General features: G+C 34.4%; 1 protein-coding gene across 35 annotated transcripts in view; it reads left to right on the plus strand.

Annotated features, from left to right (window-relative positions):
• LOC106883309 (teneurin-m) overlaps nucleotides 1–12,939 on the plus strand; it is a 572,946-nt gene extending 560,007 nt beyond the window's left edge. For all 35 annotated transcript variants that reach the window (XM_089355687.1, XM_052969800.2, XM_052969805.2 and 32 more), the window contains 2 exons: nucleotides 763–2,374; nucleotides 11,881–12,939. In XM_089355687.1, coding sequence (XP_089211813.1) covers nucleotides 763–2,374; nucleotides 11,881–12,749 — 2,481 coding nt within the window. In that variant the 3' untranslated portion in view covers nucleotides 12,750–12,939. The remainder of the gene's footprint in view (nucleotides 1–762; nucleotides 2,375–11,880) is intronic.
• The last annotated feature ends 2,246 nt before the right edge of the window (nucleotides 12,940–15,185 follow it).

Below are 15,185 nucleotides of genomic sequence, written 5' to 3' on the forward strand. Positions count from 1 at the left end.
TATCCCAAAGATTGAGGGATTTTATTGACTGAGCAGTTGTGAGAAATATAAATAATTTGCTTTGTAAAAGAAAAAAAATTTTTGCTTCTTTTTTCATAAATGACAATTTTTTAGCAGGCATAAATTATTAGATCATAAGTTTGTGAGTTCAAATCTGATGCTTGTATTTTTTGTTGTTTTAGTAGCCTCCTTACACTTCATTCTGAATGTGTTTTACTGCCAAAAATAGATAACAAATCAACGTCCAATAAAATCACAGGAAATTCAGATGGACGGTTACCTTTTCTAAAATGAAGTCTATGAATTCTGCAGTTTTGTGACTTTTATCAGCCTGACTATACACACAGAAACATATGCATATACACATACATTTACAATAAAAATTCGACCTAGAAAATGATAATTACACATGTTATGAGAAAATGACACAACCAGTGGTTGTAGGAAATTTGGTATTGTCTAAAATACAGCATTTATATTGGCAAGAAATGCATATTAAATTATTCTGACACATTTAACTATTTTTAAGGTGGTAGCATGCTGAACAAAATGCTTTGTCTCATTTTGTTTGTCTTGACATTCTGAGTTCAACTTCTGTCAAGATCAGATCTAATCAACTAGCAACACCCCACCCACCCACACACTCTCCAAAAATTTCAGGCCTTGTACTTATTATCATTTAAATTTGTGTTGCTGTATATACGATTTGTTTGAATCCATCTTCAACTGTATATCTCATAAAAATTTTCTTATCTCTTCCAGCCAACTGACATTATTCTTCCAAGTGGTAAGCAATACCGGTTCCATTATGATTCAGAAGGCAATCTGATTTCTGTGACAATGCCCAGCTTAGGAGTGCATAGATTTGCTTACGTCACATCGATCAGATTCCAGCGTTATCTATACTACCCTCCTAAGGCTCAGTTACCATTCATCAAAGACATTGATGGAAATGGAAAGCTGCGGCAGATCCTGTATCCAAGTGAACGCAAGCGAGTCATCTACAGATATAACAACCACTTTCAGCCTGTCACTATTCTGTTTGATGACTCTCACATCAGCTATGGCTATGACAGTCAGACTGGGAAGCTGAATAAACTAGAAGCCTTTTACACGGGTTATGGGTGCCAGTATCTGTATTACCACAGCAGTACCTTGATTAGTAGCATCGAAGTTCAATTCCAGCAAGACAGGCAACTTATCGGTGCCAAATCTTTCTACAACTATGACAACAACTTCCGGCTTACTTATATGCACATTGTGTTCACCAATAACGAGACGACATCGACTAATTTCAGCTATAATACCAACACTGGGAAACTGGCAAATATTAAGCAGTTTAAAGTAAACTGGCCCTTACCTGACAGAGAGATAATCTCTGATGAAAATGTCAAAATCAACCGTGAATATGACCATTACGGAAGACTGAAAGACATTGAGTACAAATTTATAGAAGCTCAACGTTTTAAACTTGAGATCAACTATGACCATACAAATCGAATTCATGAATGGAGACGTAAAATTGGTCATGTCAACTCTGAAGCAGTGGAGTATGTTTATGATATTGATAACAATGTTATTGATGTATTAATTGATGACAAAAGAGCTTGGCACTTTGGCTACGATGCCAATGGAAATATAGCCAAAATCACAACTGATGGTCGGACAAAAGAACTGCACTTTGATGAAGCAGATCATATTAAGAAATACGGGGAAAAATACTACAAATTTGACCCCGATGGTTTCATGGTACAGCGTAATAAGGAACACTTGTATTTTAACTCTCTTGGTCAGTTACGTTCAGTGACGAAAACTGAGGAATATAAAGTGTTCTTCTCCTATGATCCAATTGGGAGACTTGTTGTTTTTAAAGACCTTGTAGGCAATGTACTGCAGTATTTTTATCTGGATGTGGAACATCCTGAACGAATAACACACACCTACAATCATGGAAATGGGGACACCACACAATATCATTATGATGAACTTGGCCATTTAGTAAGCATGGAACGGCGTGGAAATTCCTACTATATTGCAAATGACCCAACTGGAACTCCTCTTGTTGTTTTTGACATCCAAGGGAATGTTATGAAACAAATGAGCTATGATCCTCTTGGTTCAGTAACCTCAGACACTAATCCCCATTTTGAATTCTCTTTTGGTTTCCAAGGAGGAATCCACAATCCAATTACAAAACTTTTACACATTAGAAACCGAGTTTATGATCCACAAATAGGACGATGGGTCGCACCAGACTTTTCAAATGTATTTGAAAAGGTCAAAGATGCAATTGAGAAACCAGAGGTGTTAAATATCTACCAATATCACTTATTAGTCAATTTACATACGAAAAATCGGAAATACCCATTAACAGGTAAGATCTGAAACCAACAGGAGTTGGGATATTTTTTTACCTATTGAGATTTAAAAAATTTATTTATGGCTAGATATGATGTCTATAAATTGTTCTCTTCATAGATTGTTATTACAGCTTCACACATACAAAGCACTGACCATTCTTAGTTCACATTACTTACTTTGATTTGATTGAAGATGTCAAAAGACTTCAATTATATAATTGTAATAATTAACAATTTCATTAGGTTTTGCATTCCAAACATGAGTCAAAGAGAATCATACATAAGTTTAGATCATTAGACATGAGTTGAAATTTATTTAATCAAATAATTATTAATATGTTGTAAATATGTCAAAAGTGCATTTGCTATTTAATTTATTTTTACTTGAAACAAAGGAAATGTAATATATGCAAGTAATATAAATCATTTGTAAAAGAATGATTTGATTGACTAATTCTGCCCCTTCTCATTTCTGCCACACATGTATGTCCATTCTGCTTAGGTCCCTCTCTTATCCAGTCCTTGACGTTGTCATTCCTTCATCATCTTTGGCATTTGCAAATGTGTTTTCTATCCATTCAGCCTCCCAAAATGTGAATACAGAGCTTCTGAGCCAGTTTATAATATGACCAAAGTACAGCAGTTTTTCTTGTTTGTCATTCATCACCAACGATATTCTTTTTTCATCTCTTCCACAACTGAATCGCACTCATTCTAGAGGCCACTGCAAACACCGGTATAGCACCTCAACTCAAATGCCCTCAGTCACACTTAGAGTTCATGAGTCACACCCTTAAAATGCTACTGGTCAGAACAGGGATTCGAGAAGTTTCAACTTGATGCTTTTGTTGAGGGCACAGGTTTTCCCTATTACATTGAGTGATCTTCAAGCTGATTTTCCTGCACCAAGTCTAGCTCTGTTTTCCTGGCTGCAGTCTACTATTTAGGTAGCAATTGAACCCAGGTACTGAAATTTGTTGACCCTCTTGGTATTGCATAGTAATCTTCTCTTGTTCTCTGGTGGTCACCATGATTGTTTTGGTGCTGAGAGACTCAACTAATTTTGTTAATAAATCTCTGATACGCAACTATGAGAAAGTGATTCACACAATGTAATAAACATGGTTAAGGTTATTTGGTTGCCAGTCACATATTTATAAAAGAAAGTTGTTTTTTTCCCCAGTAATTGGCTGAGAAAATTCTTTTACTTGTTTCAGTCATTTGATTGCGGCCATGCTGGGGCACTGCCTTTAGTCAAGCAAATCGACCCCAGGATTTATTTTTTGTAAGCCCAGTATTATAATGTTACGTTCTTTGATTATCTCCCTTGAAAACACGTTCATCGTTTCCACGTAACCTATGGTGGCGTTGCTGTTTAGAGACAGTGTTGATGAGGACAATGGTCAAGATAAGTATGGGAGGAGGATAAAATAGTATCGGTGGTTAGAATGGCGACAGGAGCGGTGTGAGGTGTGAGGCTGAGGTGATGGTGGTATTGTAGTGGTTATATTGGTTGTAGTGGTGAAAGTGACTGTCAAGGTAACCGTCATGATAACGTTGATGGCGGTGTATGTGGTTGAAGTGGAAGCAATAACAATGCTGCTGATGATGTTGGTGGTTGTGAACTGCTTCAGATGATTCTTGTTTTTAAAGGGGTTTTTTTTTCTTAAAATTATATGGCTGTGTTATTTTTTTTACCTCCACCAAGGAGGTTATGCTTTTGCCGGCGCTGGTTTGGGAAATTGGGCGATTTTCAGCAGTAGCATTGGCATGCTTATAGTTGGTGTTTCATTCCTTGCAGTTTAAGTCATTGTATATATGTTTCTAGTTTTTCCTGGAAGGAATTTGTATACTGCACAAACTTCAGATTTTTCGGCATGTTTATTAAATTCTCAAACTTAATCAGGGCCAGGTTCAGAAGTGGGTTCTTATATGATTTAAGATTATAAGAATCCTTCTCAACCATTTCTATATAATTATTGTTATCCTTTTATTCACTTGTATCCATTCCATTATTCACTTTTTTATTTCTATTTTTATCAAAATAACAATTCTTTCCACCTGAGCCTGTTAATAGATTCTGCTGTTTTGCCCGAAAGAGATTCCATGTATCCTATCCTTTGATGGAATTGAGATGTTCTTGGTAGAAAGTACCAGACTCTAAAAAAAACTAAGTACTGGTGTTTATTAATTCATTCGCGTGAAAATTCTTCAAGGCAATGCCCCAGCATGGCCACAGTCTAATGACTGAAACAAGTAAAAGATATATGCGCTCACAAACACAAATGTTATGGAGTTGTAACTGCATTGCTGCACAGTGGCAGTTCTAACTTATTTATTTCAGTAGCGAATACATACGTGTGTGTGTGTGTGTGTGTGTGCATGCGGATAGGTGGGTCTATTTCAAATTTCAGATTGACTAACAATACAATGACTTCCTTCTCTTTTGAATCTCATTAAATTAATATTATTGAAACCAGAGTTAAGTCAGTCTTTATTGTATGAATTCAGAAAACTATATCTTTATTTATTTATTTACTCCACCTTAGATATAAATACTAAAACAACGTACTGTAGCACCATATTATTGTATTATTCATTTTACATAAATCATTTTTTTTTTCTTTTTTTGTTTTCACACAGAAGGAAAGACTTTAAAAACAAATTTTCCCTCTGTGCTGCTCATATTGCATTGGGCAAAAAACAAAATAAGGCTTACTAATATAATTGCTAGACCTTCAACATGTAATTTTATTTTCAGTAAACCTACGTTTAGCGAGTAATATCTTCCATTGTTCGCTGCACTCTTACATTAGATTAAATTATTGGCAGCGAACAGAAAGGTCAAAATAGTTTGCAAGTATGCTTATCTCGACATGGAGGTGTTTCTAGTCTTTAGTTTCAAACTTAGCGGATGTCATGAAAATTTATCCTGGCTCTGTAGCTGACATTTACTTACAAATATACACATAGAAAAACACTTGACCAGACATTATGTTCAAACTGACTCCTGTATAGTATAAATGCATTTAAAAATCTTATTGCTGATGACTAAAAATGTAAAGACTCGGTAAATAGGCCTCACAGCTGTTGAATCAAGAAGAAAGGAAAAGCTTTCGGTGATTTTATGAAACAGGGCTGTAAATCTTTCCTAAAGTTTAGGATTGTGGGACTTTTATAAACCAGTGCTTAGATTTGAAGTGGATCAGAAACAACTTCTTATCCTGGGCTTATTAACAGTCTGGTAGATATGTAACTGAAGTGAACCCAGCCACATGAAATTAATTGTACTAAATGAAATATGCATGTGGGGCATATGGCAGCATGGAATAATGATGAAGAAGTCTACACCATTACTGTAAACTTTTCATTGTCTATATTTATATATATATATATATATATATTTTCATTAAATTTGTGCTTTAATGACAAAGTTCTACTGTTATATATATATACACAACAGCTGGTTTTTTTTTTTCACATTTTACCCAAATTTTTAGGCCATAAATGCATAATCCTTTTTCGCTTCAAGAGAAGAACTGATTGAATTTCAGTTGTTCTGATTGCTGTTTTTGCATCCATCAAAATCCACAATTTATGAAAAGAATGTTGGATGCTGGAGTCTTCTATATTGGGTAGATTTGAGGACAGAAATTGTAGATCATCAAACTATATTTAGCAGTGTACTTGACACCATGAGCTTAAAACATCCTCTTGATTTTTTTTGCTCTGCTGTATAAATATTGATGAACGAAAATGGATGATACAACCATTACTCAACTCCAATGATCTTTCTGGCAAACGCTGTTTTCATAGGGAAGCTGGATATATGATTTCTACTTTCTTTATATTCTATGCAATTAAATTAAAATAGCCATCTGTGTGTCAAACTTAATGTGTAGAGACAAATATGCCTTTCCCTATGCTTATCTCTATACATGGACACACCCCAACCACTCATTCCTTATTAAGTGCTCCCCTCACTTCCCATGGAACCCCATTCTCACTGATCCCTAGATCATTTTGCTTTATGTCTACTACACACGTTTTCTTATTCTTTTTATGTTTCATTTTCTATCATTTTTCTGATGAAACACTCGAAATGTTTAGAGTTTTCCTTTCTTTTTAAGCATTTCACCAATCCAACATTTGCTAAAATTTGTCCCCTAAATTGTCGTCATCTTTTTTGTGTTATCACCTACTTTATATATATATATATATATGTGTGTGCATACACATGCATATACACACACACAATTATGCATACATAGATGCATAATTCTGAAGTTATTTCTAATGTTTTTCTTACATCTGCGATACATAGCAAAATAAAACAAACAAAAGGAAAGAGTATAGTCGTCCTTCAAGAAAACTAAATGATAATTTCTGCCTGATTTACTTTAGTAAGCATTCTTCTGTTTATCATATTATACCTAATTCTTTTCCCAGCAGACACTAGTTTCCATATACCACTATGCCACTAATGCAGCTGCTCTTTTTGCAACTTTCACATATTTTTTATATCAATAATGATAGAGAAATCAATACACTATACATTAATCTTTCAATATTTTTTCTGAGTTTGTATATTCATATATATATGTGTGTGTGTGTAAGTGTTGTGTGTGTATCCATAAAGTTTTGGATGAAAATATGTTTATTAATAATGTTCACTGATGTTGCCATAAATATATATCTTTATATTTGGGTGTGTATCTATACTGACACACACACACAAATATCTTTGTGTGTGTGTACGTGCATGCATGTATGTGTTTACTTCAAATATTCCATGCAACTTCTTTCCATACCCTGTTTCTCATCAGGAGTATCTTTATTTTGGATTCTGCTTCCAGGAGGTCACTCAAATTAGTAACAAAGTCTAATTTCCCAACAAAGAAAAAGTTTAATCTCTTCAACTTAGAATTGAATATTATCATCTTACTCTGTATTAGCCATACACTGCTTATCATATGCGTGTGTGCGTGTTGTTCACTCTATCACTACTGAGAGATTTCTATTTAGCACTTGCCTCTCTAGTTACCAGTTTTAGATAAATAAATAGTATTTACTCTATGGCGTACACTGTGTATTGCATCTCTCAACTATTAAGCCAAAAACGTTTAGCTTCATCACTTTTTGGACTCTTTTCTAATTCATAAAATGCCTTTGCTTAAATCACTTCACCATGTTGTTTCACCACTTCTTTATAGTAACTTGTAATCTCCTCCTTTATCTATGTCAGTCTCTTCAGATCATTGCTTTCTATGACTTCTTCCACATGTTCATTCCAGTTGAATCACTTGATACACTACTTGGATCCTCTGGTACTCTACTTCTCATTCTTTTTTTCACTCCCAATTTCTCTCTCTCTCTGCTCTTTTGTCCTCCATCATTCATTCTTACAACCCTTATTCATTCAGCAAAGCATGCTTGCCTCTTTTCTGGCCAGCCTTCACATTTCCCTGCATTTAATGCCCATGTTTCTCTGTTATAGAATATCATACACTTCAAGAGAGAAACCCTTTGTTACCACCTGAGATAAAAGCTCTTTGAACTTTTTTTTTTTACCTTCCTGTTCTTACTTTAGCTCCTCTGTTTTCAGAACATCTACCTCCATAGATAACTACCTCCATAGATAACTTAGATCACCAACTTCAAAAGAACCTTTACAATATTACAAAGAATATATTTCTTCACTGCTTTTACTGCTAACTACTTTTGTACATTTTACAACCTTTAAAGTTTTCTTTCTCTGCCATCTTGCGATCTCACAATACCTCGTATGTGCCTTTGGTTCAGATTTGGGATAGTGTATGAAATTCTTACACACTCCCTTTCTTATAAATAACCACTTCATAGAAGGTAGGGAGTCTTGTTTTCTGTATTTGTAAACTAAAACTTTCATATTTAAATCCTCTCAATTTCATGTTTGAAATTCTGATCTAATTCTTTGTCAGTTTCAGCTACGAGCACTACTAGTTCAACAGTATACACATGTTAGGATCAATCAGTTTCATAGGCTTCTGCTTTGAACTGGAAAACTATAAGAGACGAGCAACTGAGAATTTGCGTAACACCTTTCTATATGCAACTTATTTAACACAATTCTCTTTCTTTTCTCAGTCACGTTAAAACTTTCCTATTATTTGAACCACCAGGATAGTTAGAGTAGCAGATAAAAAAAAAAAACCCTTGGGTTATTTATTCTGTCTCTTTGCATTCTGAATTCAGTTCCTGCTTTGATTATCTTTGCCTTTCATCTCTCTGGATGGATGGGTGAAAATAAAGATCCAAACAAATACTTGATGGTATTAACTGACATTTCTCATCAAATCTGCTGGCGTTGTGGCTAAATCAGAAACCTGTAGGTGATTCTTTCAAGAATTTTTCCTTTGTTTTTGAAGCAGTTGACATCTCCCTGCACTACATGGACCATCAAAACAGTAACCAAACCCCCCTGATATCTCACCTGACTACCTTTAAAAAACATTGTAAATTATGTCCTGAGTTACTTGCCTCTAGAAACAGATCGAGTGACCATGGTTAGAATTCTCTGACCATATAATCTGATTTGGTTTAAACAATAGGAGCCACAATATCTTGATTGACAATGTCTGGAATTGGCCCATTTCGTTTGCTACTGAATATAAGAGAGTGATAGCAGAGAGGACAAGTTTCAGTGAGACAAATGGTGCCAGCCATAGACAACATCAATTGATGGAGGAGGAGGAATGTAACTTTGACCCCAGATGGTATTGTTGCTTTTCTTGTGTCTTGGTCATATTCTTATCGCTGGTCCCTTCATTTTGTCTACTTGACTGATCCCTCTTTCAGCAACCTTTCATAAGAAAATTTCCCATCTTTTTTTCTTTCTCAACATGAAGGAAACTAAAAGAACTGTTTTCATTCTATATCCTCCTTTCTGTAAAGACGTCTTTCTTTGCACTTTGTAATCCAGAACGGTCCATACACTAATCCTCTTGTGTTAGAACATTAACAAACCTCTTACTTCAACCTTTCCTTCATGCCCCATTTACTCTCAAGCTTCTCTTCCAGTTGTCCCCGTGTGCTTATCACTCTCTAGTTCCTCCCAATCTTGCTCTCAGTTTTCATATCTTCCTCCTCCTCCTCCTCCTCTAGATTATTATCTTTTTTTGTCTCTTGAGTTTCTTTACCTTTTATTGTAACATCACTAGAGTCTTTGTTGAATGCTGCATTCTTTTCTTTTGCTGAATATTCACAATCAATTGTCTACTCCATTTTCTATTGGGTTTGAAGTCTTATTTGTTTGCTTCATTGGTAGCAAATCACGTGATTGGTAGACTTTTATAAGTTCATATCACAAATAGCCAGGTTGTTTGCATTGCAGAACTCCAACAACCTTCATTTATTCTATATTTTTATCCTCTTTATACATAGGAGTAGCCATTGTAGTGTTGCTCAGTGTGTCAGTTAAAGACCCCAGCTGTGATAACAAGGTTTCTCATTCATTATCTCAGTAGCCTGCGAGGAAACCTCATTGGAAAGTGCTTTTGTTTCAGTGGAGAGATCACTGTTGCTCTCATGCTATTTACGATGAGTATAGACTTAATTATTCAGTCAGATACTCCTCTGACTACTTTGAATATTTTGCCTCTGCCAAAAATGTGCACACTCCATCATCCCAAGTAATTTTTACCTGAATTCCTTGCTTAATGGCAATATAGTATGAGAATTGATTTGATGATTTAAGATTAATACCAATTTAGAAAATTACTATTTGTCAATCTCAATGAGAGATATTCAGCAACAGTACTTTGGAATAAAGATTGTTTGCCAACATAGCATGGCAGTCTTAAATTACAGCAACATTCGTCCTAGACCAGGACTGCCATATTATGTTGGCAAACAATCTTTACTCCAATACCAATTTAATAAAATAAGAAAGATTAAAACATTTTCTGTTTACCACTAATAGGGATATATGTGGATTTGGAGTCTGTCTTTTCCATGAAGTAATATAATATGATAATTAGCAAAAAGAATGAAATTATGTAATTGGTTATGTTAGTGTTATGACTATCTTTTTGATGCTACTTAGTTTGTTCAATGCAGCTCAAAGAATGTTAAAAATGGCTTTTTTGGGGGATAGAATTGTACTGAGGACTTCCTCCTGAAGCATCAACTGTTAGTATTACAATACTAGGCTTATGTTCAGAGTGATGAACTTCACTAATTACCAAACTTATAATTCTCAAATCCAACCATGAACAGCATTAACAGCAGCAGCACCAATGCTACAAAATTGGCGTCTTTGACTTTTCACCTGAAGTGCTACATTTAAATATTGTCTGAGCCAAAGATGGGTCTGTAGGTGTTGGAAATCATTTGTAACTAAAGAAGGTATTTAGCAATAGAATGAATGCTCAGGTTGTTGAAAAGATTTTGAATGGAATTTGACTCACTAGCGAAAACACAAGTCTTGTGATTAGGACGAGCATGTAGATCTCTGGATTAAAAAGAAGTGAAATATTTAATAGATTCTTCTCTGAAACAATCAGATTGATCTGGTATCACCTCTTCACTAGAAAAGGATGAAATGAGATAATGTGAGGTAAATTCATGACTCATGAACGGGTAAAATCAATACTTTTAACCAATCAAATACTTTTACCTCTACAATAAATATATCAAGAAAAAGACAAGAAATAAAATCTAAAAAAAAAAGGTGCAACATAGCTGAATTATTGTTGATAGTCTGGATAATGCGGATGAAGTGTCAGTATGACCCTGATACAATAGTCACCAACACAGTATAAAGAAGAGAGAGGAGTAACATGATTGAAGCATTAGAAATGGGTAAAGAGGTAAAGTATTGCATGAAAGGCAGAACATTATTTTAGTCTCTTTTCTTGATTCAGAGTTCAAATTCAAGCAAGGCCACATTTTTTTTTTTAAATCTGTGACAATTTTGCAAGACTATTTCTGTGGCCATATTCGTAGCTGTGGAAAGGCAATTAGTGAAGAGGTAAATAAAAGATGCATTTGTGCAAGGAGTCTCATTTTCAAATTGAATTACTGCACTTTGTTGTTGGGTTTTAATTTTTGGATTTAAAATTTTGTCAACATCAGACCAATCCATCTTCTGCCTCCAACTTCTTTGAGCTTCATTTGATCTCACTCCTAACATTGTTTTTGTATTGCTTCTTTTAGTGAATTTCTCTCCAAGTGCAGTAGGCAATTTTTCTGTAATTACTTTTACTTCATGTCAGTGATACGGCCAACAATGGTAATAAACTGGTATCAGCTTGCTTAAATAGATCCTAAATTTCCTTTTTATAATGAAAACCTCTCAAGATCACATTCATTATTGAGTAGATATGATCCAATTTTGCTTTCTATAACTGTTTCAGTAGATTATAGATATAAATTTGTGTGTTGAGGCTTTGTAATATGGCTAATCAGTAGATATGTTTCCCAGTTATTTTGCAATCAATATTTACATTCTGTCACTCATTTTTTTTTTTTTTTTTTACAGATCTTGCCGACTGGCTGCTGCTTCTGGGCTATGATGTGCGGAGTTTGGCACCAGATGTCACTTATACTGGTGAAATTCGGGGCCACAAGAAGGGTTGCCATGACGTCGAGTTGCTACCAACATCATCTGCATTTGAGTGCACTTTCCGCCGTGACATGGACAACTTACTTATGATGTCAACTGTATCGAGTTCAAAGATCACACCAAAGCAGCCAACCCCTGTCTTAAAGCCAGCACATGTTCCTTTCATTCTTGGGAATGGAATCATTCTATCAGTGGTTGATGAGCGTGTTCTTGTAAACTTTGTCGATAACACCCCAGAGATCTTACGTAAAACTGCCAGTGTTTTGTTGAACAATTCTGATATTATCGATATGCACTTCACAATTAAAGGCAAAGCTATCCACTACTTTGTCAAAGTTGATACCAATCAGGCTGACATGGATCTTGGAAGTCTTAATTTACGGGGCAAGCCGGTGGTTTTCATGGAAAATGGTATCAACATAACAGTTCACAAGATCCAACATACTGACGGCTTTCACGCAAGAAGCCACGAGGAAATCGACATTCGGTTGCACGGCAACTACAGTATCATGAACATTCGGTATGGAACTGATGTAACTCACGAGAAGCACCGGGTTTTGCAGCATGCTAAAGAGCGTGCTGTAATGCATGCTTGGGCTCGGGAGAAATATTGGCTGCAGAATAGCTTGCCAAGTGAATACCTTTGGTCCGAGCAAGAGAAATATGAAATCAAAACTGTAGGTTATGCTGAAGGATATATAGGGATATACATTCGAAATCCTGAAGAATATCCAGAGCTTGCTGATGATTGCAATAATATTAGGCTGCTTAAAAGGACAAGATAAAATAATAATAATAATAATAATGATAATTATTATTCCTTATTTTGTAAAGAAATAAAAAAAAAAATGCAGTAAAAAAATTTTAAAAATTAAATAAAGACAAGATAAAATGAAACAAAATAATTGCAGAACCAACAATAGAGACAACTTTAAAGAAAAAAAAAATATAAATTTAAAAAAAATAATATAAAAATGAAACCAAAAGATTTTTAAAATGTGACAATAACACCTGCGATATATAAAACATTTACTAAATGTATGTGTGTGTGTGTGTGTGTGTGTGCATATATGCATGCATGTATGTGTGTGTATATATATATATATATATATATATATATACACATATGTACATATGCACATCATATACATGTCATATATCTACATACATACATATGTATGTATGTATGCATCAAACAATGTTGTATGAATATATATACATACATGCAAATACAAATCAAAATACATCTATAAACATGCAGATGTTACAGAGAAAAAAAAACAAGATATTGCTTATTTGTGAAAGGAAGAGATAAAATACCATAAACTAATGAAAGTGGTGTGTGCGAGTGAGCGTGTATAGATCTGTATATATATATATATATATATGTATATATATATATATACACACACACATAATGTGTGTGCATGTAAAGATATGTATATGTGCATATATGTATATGTAATAAAAATGTAGGCATGTGTGTGTGTGTGTGTATATATATGTGTACGTGTATATATATATGTATATATATGTTTGTGTATATATATATGTACATATATGTATGTGTGTATAAATGTATATATCTATATATATATACACATACAGATATATATGAACTTGGGATGCAAATTAAACAACAATTAGTAGAATTTAAAATGATAAAAAGACATTTTTTATAGTCTTGTTTTCATTTCATGGAGGAGATTTTGGGTTTGACAGAACCAGTGTATGCTTGAGTGAGAGAGAGAGAGAGAGAGAGAGAAAGAGAGAGAGAACAAATGAGTGAATGAACGTCAATGCTGAGATATTTCAGAAGTCTCTTTTTCTTCTTTTATTTTTTCCAAAGAAAACATTTTTTTCCAACTTAAGGGGAGAAGAAAAAGATTAAATTAATTGAAATAAACTAAAACTATTAAATGATTTTTAAAAAAAAGAGAAAGGGAAAATTGTGAGGAAAAAATTCCTAAAATTTTTCCAATGCACCTCCCAAAAACTATTCCCCTCCAATTGAATCCCCTATTTGCCCTTGTTTACCACGACCTAGAACAACCCCATCCCACTACCGCTGCTGCTGCTGCTGCTGCTGCTGTCACAACTACCATGGAAGAAAGGAGGAAGAAAATTAAATAAATCCAATAACAATTCTATTTTTTTTATTTAATTTTTGGTGGGATTAAAACAGCATCACCAGTAAATGATGAAGTACAAAACAGCTACACCATGAACGTCAGCACCACCACTACCAACAACAACAACAGCAACAACAACAACAACAATTGCACTAATAAAAAAGAAGAGCAAGATGAATAAAAACTGCAAACAACGAGAACAACTCTGATTAATGAAACTGGGAACAGGACTAAATGGAGGAGGTTTAAAATTAATTAATTAATTAATAAAATGAAAAAGAATAATTAGTTGAAGTAAACACCACAAACATCAGCTATAATAATAATAATAATAATAATAACAATAATAATAAGTACAATATGAGCCATGATATTGAGTAATATTAAAATGATCTTGTATTAAGAGAAACAGAGAGAGGGGGGGAGAGAGAGAGCAGTTGCCCTTTTGTAGCTACTTCTGCAAATTGGAAAACCTTCCCGTAAAATGTGATATAAACATTCTACAGTTCTTCCAGCTACACAAACACACATATATATACACACGTTCACGCACACGTATATATATACACACATGCTCACGCACATATATATGGTGAATATACATGTGTGTGTAGATATATATATACATACATTATGGATACATATGTGTGTATATAAACATATGTATAGTGTATATATATATATATATATATAATGGATGCACATATATGTATGTGTGAGTACACGCATATGTATATACATAGAGAGAGAGATGGGAAGAGATAGAAAGAGATAATATGTAAGTGGTAGGTTTGTGTCTGTGTATAGATGTGTGTGTGTGTGTGTGGAGGGGGTTTGTGTAAATGTGTATACACAGCTGCATGCACACACACACACACAGAGCCATCTTCTGATTGCTTTCTCCTGATTCTGACATAATCCTCCAAACTCTGTTCTTTATCTTTCTTATCACCATCATCACCATCACCACCACAACCTACATTTTCTTCCTCCCATCCCCCCCTCCTCTATGCAACAACTACTTACTCACCCCTTTCTCTTTTCTCTCTCCCTCCATCAACCTATTCACTAAACATGTGTTTACCTCTT

The sequence above is a fragment of the Octopus bimaculoides genome, chromosome 7, assembly GCF_046866305.1.
Source record: "Octopus bimaculoides isolate indiv1 chromosome 7, ASM4686630v1, whole genome shotgun sequence".
Taxonomy (NCBI): Eukaryota; Metazoa; Mollusca; class Cephalopoda; order Octopoda; family Octopodidae; genus Octopus; species Octopus bimaculoides.